Here is a 16,011-nt window from a genome sequence, read left to right as displayed (position 1 = left end):
CTTGGAAGGAAAAGGAATTAGAGTCCACGCAAAGGCGGATAAGATCAAGAAAGACATCAGTAGGTATAGGGAGATAAACCCTTCATTGGCTTTCTCTGTAAGAAAATCAAGGGCATCATCCAGAGGGACATTAGTGAAGAGGGACTCAACGCCAAATGGTCCGTCCAAGTCGGACCGAAACGTCGTCGTAAGTTCCTCTCTTCTATTTGCGGGTTATTTGTGTATCGTTCCAGTCACGGTATTGTGCCTTTTTTTTTTTATTCTTTGATTACGTCTGATTGCCCGTCATTCCTTGGTCACGTCTCGTTATCCTCCTGCTTTCCAGGTAATTTTTGACTCCATACAGAAGGGGGATTACCATTAGACCCCTGGCTGTCTTCAAGCAGGCACTGGACAAGCACGTGAAGTCGGTACCTGACCAGCCGGGCTGTGGCTCGTACGTTGGATTGCGTGCAGCCAGCAGTAACAGCCTGGTTGATCAGGCTCTGATCCACCATGAGGCCTGTTGTTAGGTAAGACACATATGCAACAGTTAGGTATCTTTATTTCGAAACGTTTCGCCTACACAGTAGGCTTCTTCAGTCGAGTACAGAAAAGTTGATAGAAGCAGAAGATACTTGAAGACGATGTAATCAGTCCATCACCCTTAAAGTTTTGAGGTGGTCAGTCCCTCAGTCTGGAGAAGAGCATTGTTCCATAGTAGGAAACAATATGGAGATGAAGTGACAAATTGGAGCCTTATATAGCGCCAAGAGGTGAGACGTAGGTCACTAGAAGAGGTAAGAACTCAGATGTTGTGAGGTCAGGTCCCTCTCAAATCCAGCCGTTCTCACTAGTGGAGGTTGTCGAAGTTGATTGCAGGTCTGTACCAAGATACCCTTGTGTTGCAGTGTCTGACAGATTGAACATTAAGGCCTGGTCACAGACCGGGCCGCGGGGGGCGCTGACCCCCGGAACTCTCTTCAGGTAAACTCCAGGTACGAGTAAGTTTATTCAGGTATACACAAATACAGTTACATAGATTATCATACATAGCAGCATATGTGTAGAGAACTGAGGATAACCCAAAAAAGTCAAAGTGACTTATTTCCATTGGGGTGATTTAGTTTAGTGCTTTCCCATGTAAGATTATATTTTTTTTCAACAAACCGGCCGTATCCCACCGAGGCAGGGTGACTTAAAAATAAAAATGAAAGTTTCTCTTTTTTACATTTAGTAATTTACACAGAAGGGGTTACTAGCCCCTTGCTGTCGGCATTTTAGTCGCCTTTTACGACACGCATCATGAGGTGTTTTATCTCCGTTATGCGCGCCGTGAAAGTTCTCTGTACATTTTCTAGGTCGGCAATTTCACCTGCCTTGAAAGGTGCTGTTAGTGTGCAGCAATATTCCAGCCTAGATAGAACAAGTGACCTGAAGAGTGTCATCATGGGCTTGGCCTCCCTAGTTTTGAAGGTTCTCATTATCCATCCTGTCATTTTTCTAGCAGATGCGATTGATACAATCGCATCTGCTAGAAAAATGACAGGATGGATAATGAGAAACTTCAAAACTAGGGAGGCCAAGCCCATGATGACACTCTTCAGGTCACTTGTTCTATCTAGGCTGGAATATTGCTGCACTCTAACAGCACCTTTCAAGGCAGGTGAAATTGCCGACCTAGAAAATGTACAGAGAACTTTCACGGCGCGCATAACGGAGATAAAACACCTCAATTACTGGGAGCGCTTGAGGTTTCTAAACCTGTATTCCCTGGAACGCAGGAGGGAGAGATACATGATTATATACACCTGGAAAATCCTAGAGGGACTAGTACCGAACTTGCACACGAAAATCACTCACTACGAAAGCAAAAGACTTGGCAGACGATGCACCATCCCCCCAATGAAAAGCAGGAGTGTCACTAGCACGTTAAGAGACCATACAATAAGTGTCAGGGGCCCGAGACTGTTCAACTGCCTCCCAGCACACATAAGGGGGATTACCAACAGACCCCTGGCAGTCTTCAAGCTGGCACTGGACAAGCACCTAAAGTCAGTTCCTGATCAGCCGGGCTGTGGCTCGTACGTTGGTTTGCGTGCAGCCAGCAGCAACAGCCTGGTTGATCAGGCGCTGATCCACCAGGAGGCCTGGTCACAGACCGGGCCGCGGGGGCGTTGACCCCCGAAACTCTCTCCAGGTAAACTCCAGGTAAGACAGGCTTTGACTTGTGCAGGCAATCCGTTTCTACTCTTTTTTTTCTGTATAATAAAAGGTGTCTGAAGCCTGACCACTTTCCCTGCTACCATACTGGTTTTGGTTCCCAACCATGCCAGTTAGTTTAATTACCGGGCAGGACCGAGTGTAGTCGGTCCTCATAACGTGGTTTTTTGCGCACGTCCTCCAACTCCCCCCGCGCATCTAGGTTCCCATTCTCTATTTCTGACCAATCACAGACCTTCCCTGAGTCGCCCAGGCTGAGCGGTGATGGCGGCTGCTCGCTTCCCATTGGTCGAGACAGCAGAATGTAAACACTTCTACCTTGCCGGCGCCAAAACTCGTGTTTCTCGGTATAGTGCTCCTTATATACTGAAGCATTTCACCCAATACAATGTCGGTAAGTACTGATTTGTGTGTCTAGTGTGTAAATGAATAGTTTAGCCATATTTTGATATATATATGAAGGCGTTGTGAAGCATATTACGAGTGCACCATGCAAATGAAAAAAGTGCAACAAAATAGGACCAAGCACAGTCGTTCCTGCCCTTTTAGGTGCAGTTTTCAAGTTTCGGTATATAAATATTTCCATAAAATTTGGTAGTGTATATATGAATTCAGTAATGGTCTGGGTGTGTACAGAATGTTTTTATTGTCCTTCCAGATCAATAAGAAATTGTTCTACGGTGAGTCCTCCAAGGATACCTCGAAATTTGTCTGTGTTTGGGATGATACTGACTCAGATCAAGACTCAGATGACCTGGATTTCCTGGATAGTGAGGATGAATTCTTGCCACCAGATGCAGAGGTGTCAACAGATGGGGAGGAGGAAGATGGGCCACCACCAAAAAAACAAAAATTGAACAAGAGGAAGAAACGTATTACTATGGAGGAATACCCTGATGAAGAAGTGCTTCAAGATGATCTTGCTTCTCAAGTAGACACCAAATGGAAGAATGAGGACATCCACAATGACCCTTTGCCTAAATATGTGAGGCTGGATAAACAGCTAGGTCACTGGCCAGTGCTAGGTAAGCTGCTTTCATGCAAGTTTTGCAGCAAAAAGAATAATCATGTCACATCCTCATTTTGCTGTGCCATATGTAAAGTAAATCTGTGCATAAAGAAGGATAGAAATTGTTTCATGAAGTTTCATTTGCAAAATTAGTGATGTGAAATGATTGTTCTTTCTCAGGGAACTCAGGAATATTTCATTTGTAAGTTGCATCCCATTGCAATGTGTCATTGTTGATAAGTAGTTCCTATTTCTATTTTTTTACTGGTTACAAATTGTTCAGAAACAAGTTCCATTTATGTTTTTTATATTGTCTACTTGTATAATAAATTTAAAAAATACTTATTTCGTTTTTTTACAACCAATGCAACATTGCAACATTCAAAAATGGTATACCCCAAACGGGCAGGACCGAATACACTCGGTCTTCGAATATCTGCAATTGCGCGAGATGTTACTTTCACAACTCTGTTTGGATGGTCTCAGTGACCTTACATTGAGTGGCTCTATCCCCTCATAGGAAATCACTTTCAAATTCACACTTTAGACTGCCTTGCCCTCTGAAGGGATTATTATTAATATGTTTTTTATGCATCCCATACCCATCCTGTGGGCGGTAGTCAAAAGATTACAAAGGTACATAATGGGTCCAGGGACTGGACGACGGCAAGTGGAAATAAGTTACTTTGTCGGACTTTTTTTTTTTTGGGGGGGGGGGGGTTCTACGTAATTTACACTATATATGATAATTGTACTTATGTGCACTTGTCCCTAAATAACCAATTTACTATATGAGATGAAGGAAGATTGGAAGAAGAGTTACAGCATTTTTTTTTCCGACATAATATACCTTCTTTTTATCTTGGGTAATTTACATATATGTTACTATATATGATATGTGCATGCATGATAGTGACTTTCTTTGTGTGTACCAATACTTTCTTACATGTAAACGACAGTTTGTATGCTACACAAAGAAATAAAAATCTGAATTACTTAGCTTTGGGCAACATATTTCCTTGCCCATACACCGGGAAGCATGGCTGGATGAAGAGTATCACTGTCAACATGAAACACCAGCACCACCAGCATCCGCCTGAGTATCAGTGACAAATTTTCCCGCACTCTCTGGTATGCTTTTCCTCATCAACTTTGCTCGCGGGACACATTACACGAGGGGCACCTGGTCATCGGCTTACTTTTATCCAGCTCCATTTTTTCCTCTCTGCGGATAATTTTTTAACAGATTTGGTGGGAAGTTCCCTCTAGCAAGGACTGTTGACACTCCCCCAAGACTCCTATTGTCTCACAGGTGGCTTGTACAACACTGTCAAGAGTAAAAGCTGCAAACTGTAATAATAAATTACAAATTACCTGATCGTTGGTCATGGGCAGGCTAATTAACCGTCAGTTAACTATCCCTTATTTCCCCACCCAGTATTTAGTGGCCACGTGACTAGGGGTTATATACAGTAATATCACCAACGGGTCTGACGCAGAGACTTTTATCCACAGATTCGCTGGAAGGTCTCTGAAGTAAGTTGTTAACTACCAGGTAACGTTGGGGGGTCCGTGAGGGACTCTAGCGATTGAAACTTGTAAGGAGGTATTCTCAACACTGTCTAAAAGATGGCTACCAGCATCCTACTCCCTCTAGTTCATTGGAGGACCGCTAGATGTCTACATAAATAATTTTCCCTACTCATTTCTGTATAATGTAAACATATTAAAGCCTAAAACTACATATTTTAATTCTATTATTAGTTCTTAATTCTACCTAAAACCTGTAGTCATTCAAACAACTCAGGGAATCTGTCTAATGTCCCACCATTACTGTACAAGCGAGCGGCCCATATCCTTTCGCATGCTATTTCATTACTTTTTAACAAGTTACTAGAAACTAGCACCTTCCCGAAACTACTCAAGATGGCAAGGATTACACCAATACATAAAGGTGGTGACCCTACAGACTTAAACAACTATAAGCCAATATCAAACTTACCATTGCTATCCAAAATCTTTGAGAAACTCGTGCACAGGAGACTATATTCATTTATAACAACACAAAACATACTCAACCCCTGCCAATTTGGATTCAGGAAAAATAAAAGCACTAATGATGCCATGCTAGGCGTTCTAGTGGTACACTCTGTAATCATTATTTAACTACATGTAAACCACACAACAACCAAATTCTGTAAATTCAACATTGTAATCTTTATAGAGAATAAACTTTGAATTTGAATTTGAATTTGAACTTCCACTGCATATTTTGTTGGAGTGGATTCTAAAGGCCTCTACTGCTTGTTAAAATGGCCCTGTGGGATTTCCTGAACTCTATAAATTCCCACAATAAATATAGTTACATAAATTATCATACATAGCGTATGTGTAGATTATCAACGATAACCTAAAAAAAGTCAAAGTGACTTATTTCCATTGGGGTCTTCGTAATAACTTATTATTTAAACAATAAAAAGGAGAATAAAGTACAGTGAGCTATTTACATTAACATTAAAGACAAGATCAGATCACAATGATACCTATATGTATGTTAGCTATAAAAGAAATCACTCTCATCCCTTTCTGTAGCTACATTCATTAGGTACCTTCCGCCATAATTATAATTATAATAATCATTAAGTACCCTTTGATTCTCGTCTTGAACTGGCTCATGGTATGACAGGCTTTGATATGTGCACCCCTCAAGGAAGGTTCCTTGATGCTGGTGAGGGGCTCTTGATCTAGGGAATTGGATCTGTGCTCCAGTTCCCCGAATTAAGCCTGAATACCTTCCACATCCCCCCCCCCACAGGCGCTGTATAATCCTACGGGTTTAGTGCTCCCCCCTTGATTATAATAATAATAATAATTTGATATGTGCAGGCAGTCCGTTGCACTTCTTTATTGCTATACAATAAAATGTGTTTTGAAGACTGACCACTGACACTGGGTACTACAAAGTTGTGTTCCCTCCCCCTAGTTCTAAAATTGCTTTGGTTCCAAGACCCGGGCCGGAAGTACCGGCGAACCTCTAACGAAGGTTCCCAGCCTTTACAAACTTGGCAGCAAGATATTCTGGACACTGTTTATGAGCAATTTTATAAACGTGATTTAACTTCAGTTGTTTTACTATGTCATCATTCAGCATATCCAGTTGTTGTAATTCATCCTGACCTACATGCTCTCTTGGACTCAGGTCCAGGATGAATCTTACCATTTTGTTCTGGGTGATTTGTAGTCTATCTTTCATGTTTTTGTTAAGGCAGAGTACCATGACATTGTATAAGAGATAGACATAGGGTCCTCCGAGCCTCATTACTCATTAGGCAGACATTAAACTTAGGTGGGGGTGTGGGCATCCCGTCCTGCTGGGACTTGGCAAGGTGGTCCACCTGATCTAATTGAAAACTTCTAGTTCCTGTTTCTATTTACAAAGGAGCTATTGTTCCTTTTTTTCATGGCCCAGCTTTGGGCAACAAATCTTCCCTGAACATCGGGAAGTCGGGCTCGGTAAGGCGTAAGCTGTCAGTGGCTCTTATAAACCCAATGAACACGCATCATCCCAGGCAACTTAGAAGAAATAAGTAAGTTTATTCAGGTATACACAAATAGTTACATAGAATTATCATACATAGCAGTATATGTGTAGAGAATTATCATACATAGCAGTATATGTGTAGAGAATTATCATACATAGCAGTATATGTGTAGAGAATTATCATACATAGCATATGTGTAGAGAACCTAGGATAACCCAAAAAAGTCAGACTAAGTGACTTATTTCCATTGGGGTCCTCTTACCTTATTATTATTATATAAAGGTTATAATATTTTCTTATTATTCTATAATGAAGATAACATCTTATTATCATACTAAAAAGACTATCTACTACACGAGGGTCATTAAGACTATCTACAATACGAGGGTCATTACTAGAATAAGGTAAAATTTACACGTATGTTAATTTAAGTACAGGTACACGCACAGTTACACAGATTATCATACATAGCAGCATATGTGTAAAAAAAAGTAAGTGTTTCTTCTTACCCAGCCATTACAGTGTGCACAAACAGATATGGCATCAACCCTCAGTACACATGTGCAGATCCCACCATATATCATTTGAAAATTGAATTTCGCTGAGGAATCTCACAGGTTGGAACCAGGTGAGAAAGAGAGTTTAGAGGCACTTCCTAATGAATGAAGCTCCTGAAAGGGAGGAGAGTGATTTCTTATAATTAGCTAAGTATGTAGGTTGGTAAGTTTATTCAGGTACACATAAATAGTTACATAAATTATCATTCAGCAGCATGTGTGGAAATTAGTCACATTAACTTTTTTCAAGGTTATCCTAAATAATTCCACACATGCTGCTATATATGATATCTTTTGTAACTATTTATGTGTACCTGTACCTGAATAAACTTACTAAATGACCTAGGATACCCCAAAAAAGTAGATAAAACCTATTATTGTAAGTTGACCCTCTCCTTAATATTAATGTAAATAACTCAGTTTACCTTATTCCAAGTATATCTCCTCTACTGTAACTGATTTTAACTTTTAAGATTTAAATAATAATGTATTACAAGAACCCCAATGGAAATAAGCCATTTTAACTGACTTTTTTTGGGGTTATCCTGGGTAATTTACACATATTTAGCTATGTAAGATAATTGTATTTTATCTCTTTATTTGACTGAAGTAACTTGCTTTGTAAGCAAATCCTTTCAAAGATAAAGAAACTCAACTTGTGGACATGTGTTATACTCAACTGGATATACTGAATGTTGAAGACAAAGTAAAGCAACTGAAGTTAAATCATGTTTATAAAATTGTTCACAGGCAAGTTATAAGACATTATTGCTAGATTAAAACTAGGCTATAAATATTTCTGGCAGTACCATTTGTATGGAGATGTCAGTTACATAAAATTTATAGTGTGAAAGGCAGAGACAGAGCCATATACTAGAACATTATATTTTAGATGTCCAGTCATCCATTCACATAGAGATATTTCCAAACAAACCCTTCATGTGGGAGATTTGAGCTTATGTAGGCAAATCTTCCAAAATGACTACTACTACTATTACTGCACTGTACTATTACATGTATTGTTAATTATTGCTCTTACTCTTAATGCTGCTTCTGCTCTTCTTACTTTTACCTTGTTTTGACTTCGTATTTAAATGTCTTTTCTAGGCTTACACAATCGCCTCATAAAGAAAGAACAGAATGCATGACAATGTTCATAAGATGACATAGGGTAAGAAGTACTGCATTATTATGTACATCTGTACATAAAGATAAGTAAAGTGAATACTATGAATGTTTAAGGGTTAAATAATAATTTTAATTCATTGGGTAAAGTTTATCCCATTCATCTGAAATCTTTCCTACAAGGATAAACTGTGGTACACTTACTCTGTACTCTCTAGAAAGGCATAGAATTAGGAGAGGATATGATTGAGGTGTATAAATGGAAGACACGAGTACATAAAGAGGATGTAAATAACATGCTAAAAATATCAAATAGACTTCCAGCAGTAGGTTTCAGGTTGAAAAATTTAGATTTAGAAAGGATATAGGAAACTGGTTTGGTAATATAGTGGAACAAACCCTCAAGTAGCATAATTGAAGCAAAAAAAATCTTATGTAGCTTTAAAACTCACACACACACACACACATGTACATATATTTATATAATCTTGAATAATACCTCGTTCCCTATTTAACAGGCAAAATGATATTCAAGTGGGCAATGGGTTCACTCTTCTCTGCAGTGTGTGAACATCGTTGGGATGATGCTTTTCAGGTATTACCCTGTATTATCCTCCGACTGTATACGGTGCCTCTTGATTTCCTCTGGAAGGTGTGTAATGTAAATGTTTCTTTTCAAAATTGGTTGCATTTGTCCTGTTATTGATGTGTGTGAAAACTTAGTGTGACCACGTTTTTAATAATTTATGCAAGTTTTCCACCATGGTAAAGTAGTCTAGAGAGGAAAACTCATTCAGTATTGTACATCATTACTTGCTCCTGACTGTCCTATCCAGATACAAAGAATTACAATGCAATGTTGACACACCAAACAATTATATTTGCATGTGACATGCACAGGTGACACATTATACATATTTATTTCCCATCTGAAAGCCTCAAGTTTTGCTTGCAGCATAGTACAGGTCCACATTCCTTTATCCAAAATTCTGAATTTCAAAAAGTTCCGAAAACTGAAGTTTTTTCGTGGAGTGTGGAGCATCAGTCTGATGCTCCACACTCCAGTCTGAAATTCGAAACAATACAGGCCCCATGTGTTTCAGATAAGGGGATGTGCATCTGTATAACCCACATGGGTTTAGCATTTTTGTTTTGACTGTAATAATAAGGTTTGGCGAAGCTGTTTTGTAATCAGTGTACGTATTTATATAGTAAGAAGTGTGAAAATATGCTTATGGTGTTCAGCATAAATTTATTATACATACTGTATTTCTTAAATTTCCAGTGCGTATAATACACACTATTTTATCTTTAGTCTAGTTTATCTGTATGCTTTACAAGTCCTTAATGTTGTATTTTCTGTTACAACCTGTTGCTACCTATTTAACAACTTAAATCCCTTTTAATTTGTTTTTCTCTTATGTCACCAATTACCTGGAGTTTACCTGGAGAGAGTTTTGGGGGTCAACGCCCCCGTGGCCCGGTCTGAGACCAGGCCTCATGGTGGATCAGGGTCTGTTCAACCAGGCTGTTACTGCAGGCCACACGCAAGCTGACGTACAAACCACAGCCCAGTTGGTCAGGTACTGACTTCAGGTGCCTGTCCAGTGCCTTCTTGAAGACAGCCAGGGGTCTATTGGTAATCCCTCTTATGTATGCTGGGCGTCAATTGAACAGTCTTGGGCTCAGGACACTTATTGTGTTGTCTCTCACTGTACTCGTGGTGTCCCTGCTTTTCATCGGGGGAATGTTGCATCTCCTGCCGAGTCTTTTGCCTTCACATGGAGTGCTTTTCGTGTGAAGGTTTAGTACCAATCCCTCCAGGACCTTCCAAGTGTATATTATCATGTATCTCTCTCGCCTGTGTTCGAGGGAATACAGATCAAGGGCCTTCAACCGTTCCCAGTAGTTTAGGTGCCTTATCGCACTTATGTGCGAAGTTGCATCTGGAGGCTTGTATACTACCACAATGACAAGGTTTTGGTTTTCAATCTTTACAGCCAAAACTTCAACTACATCATTTGAGGTGTTTAGTAGTTCTGTGCAAATGAGCGACTCTGTGACATATAGGCCAACCCCCCCCCCCCCCCTTGTTGCCTGTTATCACATTGGAATAGGTTATAACCTGGGATCCATATTTTGTTGTCATAATGATCCTTTATGTGGGTCTCTGTAAATGCTGCATACATTGCATTTGACTCCGTGAGCAGTCCCTTGATGTAAGGAACTTTGTTGTTTTTTGATGGCTTTAAACCCTGTATGTTTGCAAAGACAAATATATTAGTGGAATTTAGGGGGGTTTTATTTGCTGGTTTTTCAGGTGGTGTAGAATTATTGTCATTTCTTGCCAGTCTTTTTTGCCTTCTGGTCCTAAAAACCTTTGTCCCTGGAGAGGTTGTGGCTCCTCTCTCTTGTTTCCCATAGGCTGGCTGGTCTGTGTCTTCTAGTCCCCTTTAGATGATGTGCCTGGCAGTATGCATTGTAGCATTTTCTTTCATGGATTGATGAGTGACACATTTCTGGGCAAAATAAGTTGCAAGAAGGTAGGCTGCACTCTCCTGTTGTCATGTGGGTTCGGCATTTTTTGGGATGGTCAAAGGTGCATGTCCCACCTGTTTTACCAGATATACCATGTCTGCAGATACCCAAGGCATAGTATTTACATAGATTGTACTTTTGTTTGCTAGGATTTATTGTAGCTGTGTTCACTGCTGGTGCATTTATTTTTCCTGAATCCTCAATATCTTTTACCCCTGTATGAACATCAGTGCTTCCACCAGGTTTTGCTGGTAGTGTGTTGACACTATTCCCTGAGGCATCATCCCATTTTGATCCATCTCCAGCAGTATCTCTATTTTGAACCTCTGTGGACTGAATAGCGTTGTCTTCAGTGTCCTCCAGGACAACACTAGTACCCTCACGAGCACTGTCTTCTAAGACATCACTAGGACCCTCTGGAGCACTTTCCTCCAGGACAACACTAGCACCCTCAGGAGCACTGTCCATGACAGCTCCATCCCTACCACCCATCTTTTTTTTGCCAGCTGTCATAACACGCTGACATGTCTTTCAAGAAGGATGTTTTATTGGTGTTCTTGTCTTTTAATATAGATGTCATTTCCTCATATGGGTCTATCTCGTTTGGGCAGACCTAAAAACATCTCTCTGAGTTTATGTCAAATGTGGTCACTAGTTTAAAATCCCTGCATATACTATGGGACCACTGACCACAGAGATGACAAGCAATCCAGGCTTGTCTTCATCCCTTACCCTTTCTGCAGACTACACAGATCTTCATGGTGGTGGTCATCTTACAATACTAGACAACTCTCCTAGCTAGCTAGTCTATAATTCCCCGAAGTATTTAATTTTTTGTAACAGTTCTTCTGATTTGGCTTTATTTCCAATGAAACTGTTTGAATCCACCCAAATCCAGCTTTATTTCCAACTAAACTGTTTGAATCCACCTGAATCTGGCTTTATTTCCAACTAAACCGTTTGAATCCGCCCGAATCCAGCGAAACTGGATGAATCTAGTTAGTGGATCACTGTATATCTTTTTTCTAATAAGCACCTTGACAGTAGATCTGTCTATCTGTATTGTAACTATTTGTTGTAGTAACTGTTTGAGTGTTTGATAGGGCACGTAGAGCCCTGTCAGATAGTGAAACCAGTCAGAGGATACATTGTTATCAACGAATCCGTTTGAATCCGGTTGTCAGATGAATCTGGGCAGATCCAGATTAGGCTCACTGAGTGATTTTGGACTAGCTCATGAAAAGGACTACTGGAAAAAAATTAAAGAGAGTAATATGTGTTCAGTTTGATACAGAAAGTATAACTTGCGTGTTTGGGCACTGATGGCTTCAGTACATGAAGATTACTGGAGGAATAATGATTTTCGTTGTGTATATAGCGACCGCTGCTAACTACAGGTTTACCACACACTGTATACGTCACTCCATCACAATAAATACTAACAACTATACACTGCTTATCATATTTCTACAAAACTGTACACTTTTCGTATTTCCTCGATATTTTGCACCTCTTCGTATTTCAACAAGAATGTTTTACTCCCTGGTATCACTAATTATAAGTCAAGTAGACTAGCAGACCTGCATGGGAGGGTTCTGATGACTGCTGGGAATTGTTTACAACATGAAACTGCCTCTTTGGGCCTAACACTTCAGTTTTAAATTTCACCTTATCATTTATTATCCATATACTAGGGTACCACTGTGGTACACACTACAACACTATGTATAACAAACTGTTATCAGGGAGACTGTCTTTCCTCTGACAAATAAGTTCTAATATTTTCACTGGCATGCTAAGCCTAAAGTTCCCCTCTGAGAGTATGATTATGCTTTGTTATTGTACACTGATTCTCCTTTTTTGACAATAGGAGAATGTGACTTGGTCTAGGACGAATTAAAACATCTTTTTTTTTTCTTTTTTAACCATATCAACTGTTTCCCAGTAGGGCAGGGTGATCCAGTAAAGAAGTTACTCTATATTGAACATGATTGATCAGCATGGTGAATGTGTTTCCTGTGATGATGAAAAAATAAAACTTGTAACTCTAAATAAAATTGACTTATATGTTAATAAATATTTGAGCAACCTTTTATCAAGCTTGTTTGACTTGTACTCAAAAATTTATTGTAACTCTCTTGGCAGGTGGTTGATATTATAACCCGAAAAGCGACTGGCATCTCTCTGAGCCGTAGGCATCAGTTACGAAGCGTTATCTGTAACATGCACATGATAACATATGAAGTTGTGCTTGATTCACTCTCACAGGATCTAGAAGTGGCCAGCGATGCTGATGTAGATGTTTTATTGCAAGTAAGTCTCTTTTAATTTTTTTACAATGATGATGAACTTTCTTTAATAAAATATACCTTAAATTTATTTATTTTTAAAAGATATTGCTATTGTCTTTGTATACTTAAAATGTAAATTTATTAAAAGGCAACACCTTATAATTGAAGAGAATGTACAACTTTATTATGCAGTAAATAATAATATTGAATTAGAGAAGGATATAATTATTTTTTATTAAGAGGATCCCTTGAGCCATGGATACAAATATAAAAAGAAAAGCAAAAGTTTTTCTTTTTAAATTTAGTAAGTTATACAGGTGAAGGGGTTACTAGCCCCTTGCTCCCAGCATTTTAGTTGCCTCTTTCAACACACTTGTCTTATGGAGGAAGAATTCTTTTCCACTTCCCCATGGAGATAAAAGGAAATAAGAAAATAGAAGAAAACCCAGCTGGATATGTAAATATATATATATGTGTGTACATACATATAGAGGGGCAACTGATATATCGGATCATTATTTAGTTGTAGCTACAGTTAGAGTAAGAGGTAGATGGGAAAAGAGGAAGGTGGCAACAACAAGTAAGAGGGAGGTGAAAGTGTATAAACTAAGGGAGGAGGAAGTTTGGGCGAGATATAAGCGACTATTGGCAGAAAGATGGGCTAGTGCAAAGATGAGTAGTGGGGAGGTTGAAGAGGGTTGGAATAGTTTTAAAAATGCAGTGTTAGAATGTGGGGCAGAAGTTTGTGGTTATAGGAGGGTGGGGGCAGGAGGAAAGAGGAGTGATTGGTGGAATGATGAAGTAAAGGGTGTGATAAAAGAGAAAAAGGTAGCTTACGAGAGGTTTTTACAAAGCAGAAGTGTTATAAGAAGAGCAGAGTATATGGAGAGTAAAAGAAAGGTGAAGAGAGTGGTGAGAGAATGCAAAAGGAGAGCAGATGAAAGAGTGGGAGAGGCACTGTCAAGAAATTTTAATGAAAATAAGAAAAAATTTTGGAGTGAGTTAAACAAGTTAAGAAAGCCTAGGGAAAGTATGGATTTGTCAGTTAAAAACAGAGTAGGGGAGTTAGTAGATGGGGAGAGGGAGGTATTAGGTAGATGGCAAGAATATTTTGAGGAACTTTTAAATGTTGAGGAAGAAAGGGAGGCGGTAATTTCATGCACTGGCCAGGGAGGTATACCATCTTTTAGGAGTGAAGAAGAGCAGAATGTAAGTGTGGTGGAGGTACGTGAGGCATTACGTAGAATGAAAGGGGGTAAAGCAGCTGGAACTGATGGGATCATGACAGAAATGTTAAAAGCAGGGGGGGATATAGTGTTGGAGTGGTTGGTACTTTTGTTTAATAAATGTATGAAAGAGGGGAAGGTACCTAGGGATTGGCGGAGAGCATGTATAGTCCCTTTATATAAAGGGAAAGGGGACAAAAGAGATTGTAAAAATTATAGAGGAATAAGTTTACTGAGTATACCAGGAAAAGTATACGGTAGGGTTATAATTGAAAGAATTAGAAGTAAGACAGAATGTAGAATTGCGGATGAGCAAGGAGGCTTCAGAGTGGGTAGGGGATGTGTAGATCAAGTGTTTACATTGAAGCATATATGTGAGCAGTATTTAGATAAAGGTAGGGAAGTTTTTATTGCATTTATGGATTTAGAAAAGGCATATGATAGAGTGGATAGAGGAGCAATGTGGCAGATGTTGCAAGTATATGGAATAGGTGGTAAGTTGCTAAATGCTGTAAAGAGCTTTTATGAGGATAGTGAGGCTCAGGTTAGGGTGTGTAGAAGAGAGGGATACTACTTCCCGGTAAAAGTAGGTCTTAGACAGGGATGTGTAATGTCACCATGGTTGTTTAATATATTTATAGATGGGGTTGTAAAAGAAGTAAATGCTAGGGTGTTCGGGAGAGGGGTGGGATTAAATTATGGGGAATCAAATTCAAAATGGGAATTGTCACAGTTACTTTTTGCTGATGATACTGTGCTTATGGGAGATTCTAAAGAAAAATTGCAAAGGTTAGTGGATGAGTTTGAGAATGTGTGTAAAGGTAGAAAGTTGAAAGTGAACATAGAAAAGAGTAAGGTGATGAGGGTATCAAATGATTTAGATAAAGAAAAATTGGATATCAAATTGGGGAGGAGGAGTATGGAAGAAGTGAATGTTTTCAGATACTTGGGAGTTGACGTGTCGGCGGATGGATTTATGAAGGATGAGGTTAATCATAGAATTGATGAGGGAAAAAAGGTGAGTGGTGCATTGAGGTACTATATGTGGAGTCAAAAAACGTTATCTATGGAGGCAAAGAAGGGAATGTATGAAAGTATAGTAGTACCAACACTCTTATATGGGTGTGAAGCTTGGGTGGTAAATGCAGCAGCGAGGAGACGGTTGGAGGCAGTGGAGATGTCCTGTTTAAGGGCAATGTGTGGTGTAAATATTATGCAGAAAATTCGGAGTGTGGAAATTAGGAGAAGGTGTGGAGTTAATAAAAGCATTAGTCAGAGGGCAGAAGAGGGGTTGTTGAGGTGGTTTGGTCATTTAGAGAGAATGGATCAAAGTAGAATGACATGGAAAGCATATAAATCTATAGGGGAAGGAAAGAGGGGTAGGGGTCGTCCTCGAAAGGGTTGGAAAGAGGGGGTAAAGGAGGTTTTGTGGGCGAGGGGCTTGGACTTCCAGCAAGCGTGCATGAGCGTGTTAGATAGGAGTGAATGGAGACGAATGATACTTGGGACCTGACGATCTGT

General features: G+C 39.6%; 1 protein-coding gene across 1 annotated transcript in view; it reads left to right on the top strand.

The window, feature by feature from the left end:
• Positions 1-6,708: 6,708 nt before the first annotated feature.
• LOC128703813 (uncharacterized) overlaps positions 6,709-16,011 on the top strand; it is a 74,118-nt gene continuing 64,815 nt past the window's right edge. The window contains exons 1-3 of the mRNA XM_070087042.1: positions 6,709-6,798; positions 8,954-9,087; positions 13,119-13,286. Of these exons, the coding sequence (XP_069943143.1) occupies positions 8,959-9,087; positions 13,119-13,286 (297 nt within the window). The 5' untranslated portion in view covers positions 6,709-6,798; positions 8,954-8,958. The remainder of the gene's footprint in view (positions 6,799-8,953; positions 9,088-13,118; positions 13,287-16,011) is intronic.

This window comes from Cherax quadricarinatus, chromosome 20, assembly GCF_038502225.1.
Source record: "Cherax quadricarinatus isolate ZL_2023a chromosome 20, ASM3850222v1, whole genome shotgun sequence".
In the NCBI taxonomy this organism is placed as follows: Eukaryota; Metazoa; Arthropoda; class Malacostraca; order Decapoda; family Parastacidae; genus Cherax; species Cherax quadricarinatus.
This window is presented reverse-complemented; position numbering and strand designations above follow the sequence as displayed.